The sequence below is a fragment of the Colobus angolensis genome, unplaced genomic scaffold (assembly GCF_000951035.1).
Source record: "Colobus angolensis palliatus isolate OR3802 unplaced genomic scaffold, Cang.pa_1.0 Scaffold27, whole genome shotgun sequence".
NCBI lineage: Eukaryota > Metazoa > Chordata > Mammalia > Primates > Cercopithecidae > Colobus > Colobus angolensis.
Genome location: NW_012115932.1, coordinates 17,335,332 through 17,351,153, shown reverse-complemented (window position 1 = coordinate 17,351,153; position 15,822 = coordinate 17,335,332). Strand labels below are relative to the sequence as shown.

Here is a 15,822-nt window from a genome sequence, read left to right as displayed (position 1 = left end):
TCCCAGGCCCCGGCGCTGTGGCCAAGTGAGCTGGTACCCGGACTCACCTGTTCTCCTGGAGGAGGGTGGGGACGAGGAGAGGGGCGAGTGCGCGCCAACGCCGGGTGCGTGCCCGGGGGCGCTCGGTCGCGGCGTTCGTGTCCCCACCCTCCCTCAGCCCTGAGAGCCCCCCGAGCTCTGCGCCGCGGGGTGACGGGACCGAGAGCAGTTCCTGTCCCAGGCCCCGGCGCGGGGGAGACGTGAGCGTGCACACGTACACACATAGCAGGGGAAGAGGCGCTCCAAGCGGCGCCCAACTTTCTCCTTCCCTCCGCGGGCCGGGGGAGAAAGTAGCCCGGGCTATCCCCACCCGGCGGTTCTTGGGGAGGGGGCCGAACAAGAAAAGGGAGGAGATGGAGATAATTTCCCCGGATTTAGCTTTTTTGTCTTTGTTTTTGTTCTCACCACTTCCATCGGATGACTGGAGAGTAAAAGGGAACCCAGAGTGGGGTGGCGAGCAGCGCTTTGAGAAAATGCAGGAGTGTGTTTGGAGACGCCTAAAGTTGTCTTTCAAGCTCTGGCCTCCGGGCACGCGATGCTCCGCGGCGGGCTGACTCAGGGCTGCCTTGGGCCTCCCTGCCACCCTCCTGGAAATGATGCAAGTCGCGACTGTCACCTGGATCCCTGCAGCCCAGCCTGGAATGCGTCTGGATCAGGGGAAGGACGAAAAACGACACTCCAGGTGTTGCACGGCCCACCAAAGCGGGAAGATAGGGCAGTTGCTCAGACCAAATACTGTATCTAGTACTTCTCCTCCTATCTTCAATCGTGGGGTTCTTTTTAATGCAAAGTGTCACAAGGCCAGGAATTCCCATGTGTGCTCAGTTGGCCCACAGCATCATTGTGCCCGGGAAACTGCTTCAATTTATTAAGTCCTCTGGGCTGAGAATCTCACTGAATTCCAAAAGGCGGAAAGAGGAAACTTTCCCAACCCGATGCGGGTGTGACGTGAGCCAGGGGCCCGAGGGACTCTGTCCCAGAGCAGACCGTCCCCCTTTAACAGCAACTGGAGCTTGGATTCGCGTTTATATTTCTACAGTCCTTTCGACCATTGCCCTGGAGCACCCGCACACGCACGCATCTCCGGCCGCGCTCACACACATTCATACACACGCACGCAAACGCGTGGCCGCCGCCAGGTCGGCAACTTTGTCCGGCGCTCCCAGCGGAGCTCGGCTTCCTCCTGTAGTAGTTGAGCGCAGGCCCCGCCTCCCGGCCGTGTTGTCAAAAGGGCCAGGGTCTCGGATTGGTCCAGCCGCCGGGACAACACCTGCTCGACTCCTTCATTCAAGTGACACCAGAGCTTCCAGGGATATTTGAGGCACCATCCCTGCCATTGCCGGGCACTCGCGGCGCTGCTAACGGCCTGGTCACATGCTCTCCGGAGAGCTACGGGAGGGCGCTGGGTAACCTCTATCCGAGCCGCGGCCGCGAGGAGGAGGGAAAAGGCGAGCAAAGAGGAAGAGTGGGAGGAGGAGGGGAAGCGGCGAAGGAGGAAGAGGAGGAGGAGGGGAGCACAAAGGATTCAGGTCTCCTGGCGGGAGGTTAATACCAAGAACCATGTGTGCCGAACGGCTGGGCCACTTCATGACCCTGGCTTTGGTGTTGGCCACCTTTGACCCGGCGCGGGGGACCGACGCCACCAACCCACCCGAGGGTCCCCAAGACAGGAGCTCCCAGCAGAAAGGCCGCCTGTCCCTGCAGAATACAGGTAAGTGCATGTGCCCCCGCAACCGGGAGCTACTGGGAGAGGACACCGTGCACCCACGCGGCGCGCCCCAGGCGTTTCGCCGGGAGCCAGGCGCCCACCCACGGCCACGCAAACTCTTGGGATGGCACGGGACGTGCAAAGGGAAGCGCGAGGCAAGGCGAGGTCCGCGCCGGGCTCCGAGCGCCCGGAATCTGCACGTGCTAGCAAGGGTGATGAAATGGCTGGGGCAGGACTTGTTGCTGTCCTCCCCAGGGTCGAGGGGAAATGAGGCAGCGTCTGACGCTGGCAGCGCCATCCCCCGCCCCCGAGTCCAGGGTCCGGTGCAAAGCGCGCTTCATCCCGGCCGGCACGCGGGAGGCACAGAGGGTCCCCGGAGCTGGGCTGCGCCCTGCACCCGGAGAACTTCTCTTCCCAGCCTGACGGCCTCAGTAAGAGTGCCGCGTCTTCCCCCTCCTCAAAAGATGCCCGACATCCCAGAACTTTGCCGGCGAGACAGATGGCACTGCGAACTTTCCCCCTGGGGGCACTGCTTTCGGAAGGGAGCGTGGGGGCGGCGCAAAGCGTACCTCCGCGGTGCTGCCGCCATCCCCAGCTCCTGGCCAGGTCAGCAAGCCAAGAAATGGTGACATGACCCGAACCGTGCGCCTCCTCTGCTCGACCGGCTCTTGGCTCACCAGCAAGCTACAAAGCAGAGCCAGGCGTGCAGGGCACGGGGCTGGCCCTTTTCCCAGCTCGGAAAGAGAAAGAAAATCTGCCTACAGCTCCTTCGCTCCACGACCCCTCCCCCGACTTTGGGGGGCCGTGTGAACGCGGCGGCGTGCGTGCGCTCACCGCACGAGCAAGAATGCACGAGTGCCCATTAGGGACGCCCCAAGTGAGTGAATCGCGGCCCTGCGCGGTCCTGCCCCGGCGGCACGTGGGGTCTTACGGAGCCTGTCACCTCCACATGCTGGGGCCGGCACCCCCACTACCCCGAGACCCTCGCCCACCCTCCCCCTCCTCTGGCGCTTCCTCTGAGAACTGAACGTGATTCTCGGTGGTTGGGGACCCTCAACAATAAACGCCCCTCATTCTCTCGCTGGATTTAATCTGATGCGGATTATCTGCTCCGACCCCGCCCTTCTTCCAAAATATACTTTTCTGATGTAATTTTGTGGTTGGTTTAAATCAGAGACTTGGGTAGTGGGAAGGGAGGGAAGAGGCTTTGCACGCTGCAGCCTGACAGTTAACTCCCTCCGTCTGCCCTTTCCGAGAGAGGAATGGGGGCCACGTTCGGTGAAGAGCTGCAAGCTCCCTCCAGGGCAGAGGGAATTCTAGGGGATTGGGTGATATACCTCACCCCATCCCTAATTAAAAGGAGCCTGCAGCCGCGGATAGTGGCATTTCTGAAGGCTTGCCCCCATCTGACTCCACTCCTAAGCCTGCTGGCCAACCGCAGCTTCCCTAGCTGGTATTTTAATGCGAAGGGTTGGGAGGCACTGCCTTAATAGGAATTTTGTTTTGATTTTTAGGTGTTGAATCATAAAGCTGAATTGAAACTGCTTTTTAGATGCTGTCCTTTGGGTGTCAGGAAGCAAATGGCTGTAATTTAATAGCAGCAACTTCTACAGATCAAGTAGAGAAGGGTACTTCATTGATGAAGTACAGTCTTCGACTCAAAATTTTATTTTTGTCTGTGGGTTTAAAAAGCTGAAATATATTTTGCTCTCAAACTAAGTATTGCCACAAATACTTTAATAAAATGGAAAGGATGAAAAGGAGGAATGCTCAGACCAGCCTTCTGGTTGTAATTTTTGTAATTTTCGGCTCTTTTCTACAAATATTTACAAATAGAGATATTTTTCATGAGTAGATTAAAGGAGGAAATTTTGTTTCCCAGGATTTTTAGGTCTTGAAATAGTCATTACTAACTCTTTTTTCCTCCTTAAATTTTCCTTGAGTTGTTACTAACTTTTATTTCAAACGACCTCTCTGCATTGCCCAGCATGGGTTAGAGTTTTGTATATATTTGTATGTGATTTTCCTTTTAGCGGAGATCCAGCACTGTTTGGTCAACGCTGGCGATGTGGGGTGTGGCGTGTTTGAATGTTTCGAGAACAATTCTTGTGAGATTCGGGGCTTACATGGGATTTGCATGACTTTTCTGCACAACGCTGGAAAATTTGATGCCCAGGTAAAAATCCATCCAGAGCATGAAGAATGTTTGGGGTGAGCGTACATGATTGAAATGTTCATTGGTAAGCCTTGTTAACCAACTTCCTTTGCTATTCCTTGTGGTGTGTTTTAGTGCTTGCAAGCGACAGTCTAGGTATAAAACATTATTCCAGTGTCTCCCCTCTGCACTCATAAGCTGTGTCTACACAGGCAGGGTGGACTGGAGACCAATGTCTTAATAAATAATAAACACCTTGTAAGGGGACACGCTGTGTCTGGCCACCCAGAACTCAGTCTCCAAAGCCCATTGCATGAGAGGTAGGGGCAAGAACCCCCAGTTATACATTTCAGAAGCCATTTTCACCTACTAGGGAAATGAGACACAAAGTGTGTAGAAATCCGTCATGTGGTGTGTGTGCAGGCAACCCATATAACTCAGGACCTCCGAAAGAGCAGACTTCCATTCCTCCTGAGTAGCAGATCCTTCTCTCCCAATCTGTCAGGTCAAAACCCTGATCGAGTCCTTCAATTCCACACTTTCCTTTTGCTCTATATAATACATATAGTCAGGGCCTGACCCACTTTGGTTATCCCAGGGTCCCAAGGGCAATGTGGAGTTGCTGCTCAGGGCAAGGCAGGAACACAACAAGCCACCTATGGCTCCAGTGCCAACAACGCAAATTCATTTTTAGATGGCATGTGGCTTCAGACTCACCTTCTTCGTGTTCTCCCTGGCCACTTATATGCCCTGTTGAAATGCCCTGTTACTATATCTCAGAAACCTCTCTCCTGGTTCATTGGAGAGCAATGCTAACATTTGGAGGTGGCCATCAGTTTAGGTGAGATTTATGGATGTCACCAGTCCCCATCCACTGACATACAGTAGTGAGCCTGACAAAGCAGTGCCTGGGAACAAGGAAGGGAGGTGATGACGGGGCAGGCAGCCTAAACTGCAGAGGATGTGCAGTGGCCAGAGGGGAAACTGAAACCAGGGAAGGAAAGAGGTAGAACTTTGAACTCCTTGAGGCTCCCTAATAAAGCATCACTCTGGATTAACGGGAATTAGGAAACGTAATAGGAAATCCGGAGGAAAGACGTGTATTTAAGGGCAATCCCACAGGATGTCGGGGAAGAATACCAAGAACAGATTGCCACAGCCCTCGCATCAATTCATCTTCCTCTTTTTTCCTCAACCAACAGGAATATGTTCTCAAGTTAGAGGCATCCCTTTCAAGTCGATGCTCAGCACATAACTGCTTAATAAATGGGCACACCCTGCCCTCCATTCTGTTTGGCTCTGGCTAGAGAGTCAAAAGAGAGGGGGCCACGGGGAGGGTGCTCAGGCCACATGGTTTTTCAGAGATCCGATGCTATCTGTAGACATTTCTATGGCTGCTAAAGAGAGAACCAAAATAAATGTGCTGGCTGGTTTCCCACTTCCAACCTAAACCCATTTACTTTCTCAACTCAGTGACTTCCGGGTCTGTCTAAAAACAGAGGGGTGACCTCTCCGACGACAGCTCGTTTCTATAGTAATGTGGGGTGTGGGGATTCCTGGGTAGGCATCCCACAATGCCTCCGGGCTGCGGGAGATTGATAAGGGAGCAGCACCGAGCTTGCCTCCAAACCCCCAACAGCTGTCTCCTTTCTAGGATAAGCACAATCAAACGGGGTTGCCAGGAAAGAGAACTGCAGGCCAGATGTATGCCTGGCTGCCTTCGCCACTCGGAGGCAGGGAGTGTGGGGGAGGGGCCGCCAGTGCGGCAGTTCAGACTCCAGATGCTGCCAGGCAGGGTGCCAGGCCGGCCTTTTAGAGGCAATAATCCGAACAGTTTAAAGGAGTAGAGTCATTTTCAAAAAGGAAAAGAACGCTCTTCCTGGTAGGGTAGGAGGAGACAAGGGTATGGATTTGGGGCGTGGGAGGCACTGAGGCAGAAAGGGAGGCACAGTCAGCAGTCAATATTGGTGTCGCCCCTGGAATCAATAGAGAAAGGAAAAGTGTGAGATTTGGACATGCAGGCACCTTCCACCTAGGGGAAACTGCTTGTGAGAATCGTGAAGGATTTATGGATTTGTGTCTGGCCAAATTCCGTTTGTGTTCCAGAAAAGTTGTCACCAAACAACCAGCACGGGGCTACCTGAGAGACACGTAGCCACGGAAGCCCCCGTTGGAGGGAAACTCACAGAGTAGCTGGGGAGGAAGGAGGAAGATGTGTTAGTCTACAGAATGAACATCCCTTGTTGCCAAGTGCTGGGGGTGTCATGTCACTCTGGACATGCCTCCTGATGTGGCATTGCCTGTCATCTGGGAGGACATCCGTCTCTGGCGGGGCCTTGGGGTTCTGATGTCAGGAATATCCTGTGTAAGCCCAAGAAGGGCTGAAATGTCCAAGTGTGTAATGAGGTCTCCTGCTTTCTGCCCCTCTCTCCCTTCCCCTGCCTGTGTGTTCTCAGGGCAAGTCATTCATCAAAGACGCCTTGAAATGTAAGGCCCATGCTCTGCGGCACAGGTTCGGCTGCATAAGCCGGAAGTGCCCGGCCATCAGGGAAATGGTGTTCCAGTTGCAGCGGGAATGCTACCTCAAGCACGACCTGTGCGCGGCTGCCCAGGAGAACACCCGGGTCATAGTGGAGATGATCCATTTCAAGGACTTGCTGCTGCACGAGTGAGTACTGCCCCACAGAGGGCCTGGGGTGGAAGGGCCACCCACCAAGGATGGCAAGGTGTATGGGAGGAGAGCCGCATTGCTTCCAGAGGTTGAATGCCTGTCAAATGGAGGTTTCCATTTACTTCAGAAAGCTACCCTGACTCTCCTAAAAGGCCCCTTTCCTGCTGGCTTTCAGGAAAAGAGAGAATTCCTTCATCAGTCTCAAAATTACAAGCAACAGAAATGGAAATCGTTTTACTAAGAATGAAATGTGTCGATTCAGAAATGCTCTTCATCTTCCCCTTAGCCAAGAACCCACTAGCTCTCAGAATGTTCTGAGTAGCTGTAGAGGTGTCCTTACTGACAGCAGATTGCTAATAACATTGGTTGAATATTTACCAAGTGCCAGGCACTGGGCTAAGAGCTCCTTGTGAATTTTTCACTTGATCCTCACAACAGCCCTTGTCACCTCCATTTGACAGATGAGAAAACTGAGACTCACTAAGGCAAAGCTCACACAGCTAGTGATAGGCAAAGCCAGGCTTGGGACCTGGCTCCAGTCTGCTGAGCAGTCTGGCTCCAGAACCTATACTCTCAAATGCCGAAAACAGAGCTATAGATGCTTTTCCTGCCTCCTTAAGTTTCCTTTCCCTTAGAAGGTTGAGTTCACCTTCTCTAATATATTAGTGCCCTCTCAGAAAAATGCAAAACAAATGCCAAAAACTTTAATCAGCTAAACGCTTTTATGCCAAAACAAGGAAATGTAAACTTACTTATTCCAATACTTGAAATTCAATGATAAAATCAGGATGCATCATTCCTTACAAAATATTTCCGCTATAGGATCCTAAATTTTGCAGCATGGTAAAGCACGTTGGTACACAGTTGTTCCTAACATGAGGCAGGGCCAGGAGCCCCTAAAGATGAATTTTTTTTTAATATTGACAATGGCACTTTCCTCAGAGACACAGGGCAGAAAGAAAGCCACTAGCCAAGCAGTTTCGTACAAGTCATTACCAGTTTGATGGCACTGTTGGTCTCTCCATGGTGACTCATTGAGCCAAATCAGTATAATTTTATGAACTCTTGATCCTCAGTTTGTGCCACAACCTTCTTCCAGTTATGTCCCTACCACACCAACACTACTCAAATGACAGAGAACAGCAACCACCTCCTGTCTCTTTCCACTTGGTTGTAAGGTCATAGGCATCTTGCAACACCCTTGGTACAGTGTTAGAATCATACAATTCATGGCAAAACTCTGCAGGAAGCTCTTGCCAAAAGCAAATTAATATTGTATTTTCCTTGAATTAGGCTAATGCCTTACAAAATATTTTTTATCCTTCAAATATTTGTAAGGGAACAGTAGCAGCCACAGCATCATCAACAACAATGATAGCTGTCTTTTTTTTTTTTTTTTAATGTGCTAGGCCCTTGGCCAGGGCCTTTACATGGGTTATCTCATTTATCTTCCCCAAAGATGCTACAAGATAGAAATTACTATGCCCAAGAGGAGGAAAGTGAAGCTAAGACGTTAGAGAACTCGCACTGAGGTTTGATTCCTGCTTTTAAGCTTCGGAATTGCTGATATACATGACTCTAGCCAGTTGTCAGGAACAGTCTTCAAACTCGCTCCCAGCCTGTAATCTCCCTGCTAGACCTGAAAGGTCTCACAGCTCCCCACATGTGGTGGGCTTCTTGTCCTTTTATCAAATATATCCCCATTACACAAGGAGAACACTCTAAAATTCCCTTCCTTCAGGTGCCTCTGGAAGAGACAAATGCCCCATGGCTAGGAAATGCCATGAGCTTCACTCGCCTCCAGCCCTGCCCCCATTAGAGAGAGTTTGCTGGCCTCAGGAATGGGTGGGTGATGGGGGTCCATTCCTAGTTTATAAGGCTATAATGCATGCCTGAAGCACAGGAAGACTATCTTTCTTGGAGAAAAGTATTCTTTGGGAAAACAGAAGGTTGGAAGTCCCGCCCCCTCCCCTTAATTAAGTAGAAGGTAAAGCCTTCTTCTAGTGTCTCCTTCTTGGGAATGTGGCCCTCGGGGCCATGGTCTCCTCACACCATTCAGAATAAGCCTATGACCCCCTACCCCAGCCTGCTCTGGAAATGCAGGCAGCCCATATAAGAAGCCTGGTCACATGCTGTTCCTCTTGCTTCCCCCTAAGTCATCTCTAGGCAGGGGTCTCCACCAACTCCAGCTTCCCAAAAGCCCCCATTACCTTTCCTTCTGAAGCCATGATGTGGCAGTGCATCGACTTATACTTCTAGCTGAACTGCCTGCTTTTTAGTTTTGTTTTTTTTTTTTTCAAGCATCTTAACTGATTAAAGTATCTTATCAGTCCCCAAATATCAAGAAGGTCATTTCCGAATATGTGGTATTGGTCAAAAAAATAAAAAAAGAGAACTGAATTTGCTTTTCACTTTAGAGATGAGGAAATCACAGTCACCCCAGAATCTGCACCACCCCATTCTTCAACCCAACCCCCATCCACACCAGAACACTCACCCCCAATTAATGCTGCTCTTTTTAAGCTCTTCCTCTCTGCTCCCCTCACCCCTTCCTGCCCGCCCCACTTTCTTCATAGCATCTGTCTCCCCCTAGCTGCAGCCGGCCTGGCTTGACCCCCACTCCCCGTGTTGCTGGGTGCTGGCAGGCTCCAGGCACATCCCCCTCCAAGTATTTTTTAAAATCCTTTAGCCTTGCTGACACCCAGTTGAACGAGCTGGACTTTGTCATTAGACACGGGCTGAGCTTGCAGCCTGAGAAGGCACCATGCCAGCTCGGAACACGGCTTAGATTAACTTGGTTCAGCACACACACCCCTCCCCGCAGTTCACAGCTTCCTCCTGGAGAGAAAGAGGGCCAAGGGCAGAGGAGAGCACGGGCTCGCCCAGGCTTCTCGGATCCAGATCCACCTTGGGCTTCTGGGGGCTCATCTGGCAGACAGAACACACTGGCAGAGAAGGCGAAAGAGAGACACAGTCTCTATATCCCCAAGACAGCCCTCCCCTTAATCTGGAGCAAGAAGCTTGAAGACAGCATCCAGTTAGTATCTCAGAAAGACAGACACTCACTCCTGCAGTGTGCTCATCTAGCCCTGGTGCCGTGGCAGGCACAGTCAGGTGCTAAAATCCCGTTGCTGCTTTAGCAGACACACTCAGTGAACTTGAGCTCCGGAGGCAGCTTCTAGTTTTCAAAAAATAGAAGGCAACAAGCACTCGTGGAGCATTTCCCTCATATTGCCTCCTGCATACCCACCTCAGGGCAGTCCAAGGAGACAGCGTTAGGTTGTCTTGCGTTGTCAGGGGCCTGCCTTAGAGGGTTTACAGCCCTTTGCCCAGCGACCATGCACAGACTTACTGACTCCAAAGTCATCAAACTGGCCCTAAACAGCAGCTTGATCTCTATCAGCCAGAGCATTCCTCCTCTCTGCTCTGCTCTCAGCCAAGCCCTGGGCCCTGAAGCCCAGAAGCTTCCAAAAGCCACCTTCTCCCTGCTCTTCTCAGTTTTTACATCCATGAGATGAGGACAGTTCACTCAATTCCAACTTGAGGACTAATTAATAAAAATGCAGTAAACTACTTCACACATCTCAAAATACCGTCTGCTCTTTCCACATAGCAACAGCTGCCAGCTTGCAAAGAAAAGGCTCCATGGGCTGTAACGCAGCCTCTCTGGTGGCCCAGACTTAGGGAGGACAAACCAGGTTGCTCCTTGTTGTGAATGACCTCACATTCCAGGGTGACTTCCCTGCTCAAGGTGATGGCCCAGAGCTGCAATGCTTATGGTCAGATAAGTCAGAAACTTTGCCAGCGAGGACTGCCTAGGAATGCTGGTTAGCAATGTGAAACATTCTATACCCCCCTTGGAGGGTTTTAAAGGCCAGTGAGAGGTTAAAATAAAAGCTCAGTGAGTGACCCATGAGAGCCCATTGCTGGGGACACTCCTTATCAGATGGACCCGTAAATATAAAAAGCAGATGCTCCTGCCTTCTGCACACCTCGTCCACCCCCTGGAGTAAATTCTTCCAGCAGTTTTCCTAAAGAACAGCCCAAGGCAACCGGAATGGCCTGAGCAACTGGCTCTGCCCTCCAGAACTAGGCGAGTTCATTGCACAGCGAGCTGTCTCTCAATCCAAACACAGGGTCCCCTGACCGCCAGCCTTCAACTCCAATCTAAGGAAGCCCAGACTGAAAGAATAAAGATGCGTAGATGGCCACAGCTACTCCCCAGCCTCTGCTACTGAGAGAGGGAGTCACTGCATGCATGGGCAATGATGTCCCAGGCAGGCGGTCTTCCTCCCTCCCACTTCAGCTCTTCCATACTCCTCCAGATGCAGAGGAAATGCATCCGATAACTTCCAAAAACACCCTTCTTCATCTTGAGCCTAAACCCGGGGCAAACACAAACATGGAGAAAATGGTTTCTTGGCAGCTTCTCACAGAGGGCACATGGCCCTAAACCTTCATGGTTTCCTCTTCCCTACCAAAAAGAATCTTCTGTTTGGGAGTCTATGTAAGGCCCCGCACCATTTGCCTAATTATGATTCCACTGGACCCCAGAGCCATCTCCACTCTAGCTGAAACTCACCTAGTTCTGGGTGCCTAAAGGCACCCAGAGCTCTCCTGCCATTATTCCCACAGCCACCCAGATTTCTCACCTTCCCCAGAGGGTCTTCCTTTTAGGGTCCTAAGCTCTCATCCTAAGAGCCATAAGCTCTTACCCTATGCACCCATGAGACTGGGACACAATGGCCACCCAATAAGTGTTGGTTGAGGCCAGTACTCCATAGACTATGAGAAAAGGCTTGAAGTCATTTGAGAGAGACCTTCCATCGAACCCAAGCCAAGCACTGGCATGCCTCCTTCCCAGCATTGCCCCTACCCTCTGTGGTCCATTTGGGACTTGCTCCATTCCCAGCCTCTCTCTCTCTCTCTCTCTCTCTCTGTCTTTGCTTTCAATCTTTAGACCCTACGTGGACCTCGTGAACTTGTTGCTGACCTGTGGGGAGGAGGTGAAGGAGGCCATCACCCACAGCGTGCAGGTTCAGTGTGAGCAGAACTGGGGAAGCCTGTGCTCCATCTTGAGCTTCTGCACCTCAGCCATCCAGAGGCCTCCCACGGCGGCCCCTGAGCGCCAGCCCCAGGTGGACAGAGCCAAGCTCTCCAGGGCCCACCATGGGGAAGCAGGACATCACCTGCCAGAACCCAGCAGTAGGGAGACTGGCCGAGGTGCCAAGGGTGAGCGAGGTAGCAAGAGCCACCCAAACGCCCATGCCCGGGGCAGAGTCGGGGGCCTTGGGGCTCAGGGACCTTCCGGAAGCAGCGAGTGGGAGGATGAACAGTCTGAATATTCCGATATCCGGAGGTGAAATGAAAGGCCAGGCCGCGAAATCTTTCCTCCACGCCGTCCATTTTTTTATCTATGGACATTCCAAAACATTTACCATTAGAGAGGGGGGATGTCACACACAGGATTCTGTGGGGACTGTGGACTTCATCGAGGTGTGTGTTCGCGGAACGGACAGGTGAGATGGAGACCCCTGGGGCCGTGGGGTCTCGGGGGTACCTGGTGAACTCTGCACTTACACGTACTCAAGGGAGCGCGCCCGTGTTATCCTTGTACCTTTGTCTTCTTTCCATCTGTGGAGCCAGTGGGTGTCGGCCGCTCTGTTGTGGGGGAGGTGAACCAGGGAGGGGCAGGGTAAGGCAGGGCCCCCAGAGCTGGGCCACACAGTGGGTGCTGGGCCCTGCCCCGAAGCTTCTGGTGCAGCAGCGTCTGGTGCTGTCTCCACGGAAGTCAGGGCGGCTGGATTCCAGGACAGGAGTGAATGTAAAAATAAATATCGCTTAGAATGCAGGAGAAGGGTGGAGAGGAGGCAGGGCCGAGGGGGTGCTTGGTGCCAAACTGAAATTCAGTTTCTTGTGTGGGACCTTGAGGTTCAGAGCTCTTGGCGGGGTTGGGGGGAGGAGTGTCATTTCTATGTGTAATTTCTGAGCCATTGTTCTGTCTGGGCTGGGGGGGACACTGTCCAAGGGAGTGGCCCCTGTAAGTTTATATTTTAACCACTGCTTCAAATCTCGATTTCACTTTTTTATTTATCCAGTTATATCTACATATCTGTCGTCTAAATAAATGGCTTTCAAACAAAGCAACTGGGTCATTAAAACCAGCTCAAAGGGGTTTAAAAAAAAAAAAAAAAAAAGCCCATCCTTTGAGGCTGATTTTTGTTTGTTTGTTTGTTAAGTTCTATTTTAAAAGCTATCAGACAGCGACATAGCCATGCATCTGACTGCCTGACACGCACTCCTGCCCACTTGGGGGAAATCTTCCACCCAGAGGAAAATGCACACACCGGGAGTACAGTTGACAAATTTCCCTTAGGGTTTTGTTATCTCACCTTGACCCTCAGCCAAGATGGGTAAAGCTGCGTCCTGGCGATTCCAGGAGGCCCAGCTGGAAACCTGGCTTCTCCATGTGAGAGGATGGGAAAGGAAAGAAGAGAATGAAGACTACTTAGTAATTCCCATCAGGAAATGCTGACCTTTTACATAAAATCGAGGAGACTGCTGAAAATCTCTAAGGAACAGGATTTTCCAGATCCTAATTGGAAATTTAGCAACAAGGAGAGGAGTCCAAGGGGACAAATAAAGGCAGAGAGAAGAGACAGAAATAAAAATACGAGGAAAGGAGAGTGAGGATTTTCATTTAAAGTCTCAGCAGTGGGTTTCTTGGGTTATTTAAAACATCACCTACATAGGCCTTTTCTTCCTAATAGGCCATCAAATTAAAGCCTATCCTTTCTCAAGCAGGAGCTGGTATTGTAGGGAGTGGCCTGGTATTCTGGGCTGGGCTCTTCTGGAGCAGGGGTCGGCAAACATTTTCTGCAAAGGGCCAGATAGTGAATCCAGTACTTTCAGTTTGGCGAGCCATGAGGTCTCTGTCGAAACTACTCAACTCTGCCGTCCTAGCACAAAAGCAGCCACAGACAACACACAAACGAGAGGGCTTGGCTCCCTTCCAGGAAGATTTATTTAACGGCCCCCAGCTGAATTTCACTCACAGGACACAGTTTACTGATCTCTGTTCTAGTGAGTGGGCCAAAAAGCATATGCATCCTTAACTGTCAACTCATCACCTCTTCCTCAAGGCAACCTGAAGCCAGACACCAAGAAACTAAGTGTATCTGCTCTAAAATGACTTGTTCCTGGGGAATGCCTTCAACCAAAACGCAGCTAGTATTTCTCTGACCCAAATCCAATCCCAGTCTTTCTTGATCCATGCCGGGGTGGGGGAGAATCATTGGTTGGGGGAGGGGAGGAAAACCCACCTCCAACCCCCGCCACCGGGCCCCCCAGCACCCAGCAAGATCTGGGCCTGCAGAGAACAGAAGAGCTGGTGCACTTAATCCAGCTCTGCCCTTGGCGGGAGGAGGACCTGTGTGTCAGGCTCTGCCATGGGAACGAGTGTAAACCGTGGCCATCTCCTGCAGTGAGCCACCGCGGCAGGCACGTTGACTGTTTTACTGACATCACTCAAAAGCTAAAGCAATAACATTCTCCGGCGTTGCTGAGTCAGCTGTTCATTTGTCCGCCAGCTCCTGGACTGGATGTGTGAAAGGCATCACTTTTCCATTTTCCTCCATGTAAATGTTTTATGTGTTCGCCTACTGATGTCCCATTTGTTGCTTCTATTGTAAATATTTGTCATTTGTATTTATTATCTCTGTGTTTTCCCCCAAGGCATAAGATTGCTTACTGTGTTCATTTGAGCCCATTTACTGATCTCTGTTGCATGTTTTTCACGCCACTGGTTTGTTTTCTTCTCAGAAGTCAGGTAGATAGCATTTCAATCCCGTCCCTAATGTTACTGGAAGCATCCAATAGTATTTATTGCTCAGGGTCTTCTGCTCCACCCCGAGGAAGGTCCAAATTTCTTTAAGCATTGATTGAGACATTTGCACAATCTAAAATGTAGGCAAAGTAGTCATTAAAAATACACCCTCTACTTGGGCTTTATACTGCATACAAATTTACTCATGAGCCTTCCTTTGAGGAAGGATGTGGATCTCCAAATAAAGATTTAGTGTTTATTTTGAGCTCTGCATCTTAACAAGATGATCTGAACACCTCTCCTTTGTATCAATAAATAGCCCTGTTATTCTGAAATGAGAGGACCAAGTATAGTAAAATGCTGACATCTAAAACTAAATAAATAGAAAACACCAGGCCAGAACTATAGTCAGACACACACAAAGGGAGAAATTTAAACTTGAACCAAGTAAAAGGCTTCACGGAAATAGCATGGAAAAACAATGCTTCCAGTGGCCACTTCCTAAGGAGGAACAACCCCGTCTGATCTCAGAATTGGCACCACGTGAGCTTGCTAAGTCATAATATCTGTTTCTGTTACGGATTTAGGCAACAGGACCTGTACATTGTCACATTGCATTATTTTTCTTCAAGCATTAATAAAAGTTTTAAATAAATGGCTTCCACGTGAGTAGCGTCATTGTCTGACAGGGTCATTGATGTCCAATGCTCGGGGGCACAGCTGTGAGCAAGTGGACTTGTATGTCAAGAGAATTCTATGCTTCTGTGGATGTTCAGCCTACAAGGAGAGAAGCCAGATGAAGAGGTCCACCCTGGGCTTCTCCTCCATCAGAGGGACTCTGTCCAAGCCCCTGCCTGAGTCACTCAGACAAGGAGGAGAATAAATTTCACGCAGTCGGCCTGGAAGTACCACCCCCACACCCCATTAGGGAGGTCCTCAAGGCTCACTCTGGTCTCACCTTTGAGTCTGCCCTCTGGCCTGACCACCCCTTCTCTCAGACTGAGCCTGCAGCAGGCACCACCAGTTTAACAGCTGAGTGGCCTGGCACACACGGAAACCCACTGCCTCCTCCCCAGCTCTTGCTCACAACAGCAGAACAGAGCTAGAGCCCCTGGTTTACACAATTTGTGCCGCTGTTGGTGTACCTACTACATGCCAGGCACCACAGTAGGCATTTTGCATGCGTTATGTCATCCTCATTATGTCCCACAAATAATAGGCATCATCCTCATTCTACAGGTGAAGAAACTGAGGTACAGCCTTGTCCCAAACTGTGTGGCTAGTGAGTGGGGTGGGGTCTGAACTCAAACTCAGATCAGGACTCCTATGCCCACACACTTTCCCCGACTTCAGGCCTAGAATCTCCACTTTAAGTTTATTTTTAAGTTAAACCCATCAGTGTTATTCCTATTTTACACGAGGCT

At 50.8% G+C, this 15,822-nt stretch overlaps 1 protein-coding gene across 1 annotated transcript; it reads left to right on the top strand.

The window, feature by feature from the left end:
- Positions 1 to 228: 228 nt before the first annotated feature.
- Positions 229 to 15,057, top strand: STC2 (stanniocalcin 2). The gene is made up of 4 exons (XM_011947809.1): positions 229 to 1,750; positions 3,781 to 3,923; positions 6,359 to 6,570; positions 11,534 to 15,057. Exons 1-4 carry the CDS (start codon positions 1,600 to 1,602, stop codon positions 11,934 to 11,936), a joined length of 909 nt encoding a protein of 302 aa, XP_011803199.1. The 5' UTR covers positions 229 to 1,599; the 3' UTR covers positions 11,937 to 15,057.
- The last annotated feature ends 765 nt before the right edge of the window (positions 15,058 to 15,822 follow it).

Excerpts from the sequence above, each read along its gene's own strand:
- STC2 (XM_011947809.1), top strand. The coding sequence starts at position 1,600 with ATGTGTGCCGAACGGCTGGGCCACTTCATGACCCTGGCTTTGGTGTTG. Across the intron at positions 3,924-6,358 it reads CTGGAAAATTTGATGCCCAG|GGCAAGTCATTCATCAAAGA; the intron begins GTAAAAATCCAT and ends GTGTGTTCTCAG. Across the intron at positions 6,571-11,533 it reads AAGGACTTGCTGCTGCACGA|ACCCTACGTGGACCTCGTGA; the intron begins GTGAGTACTGCC and ends TTCAATCTTTAG.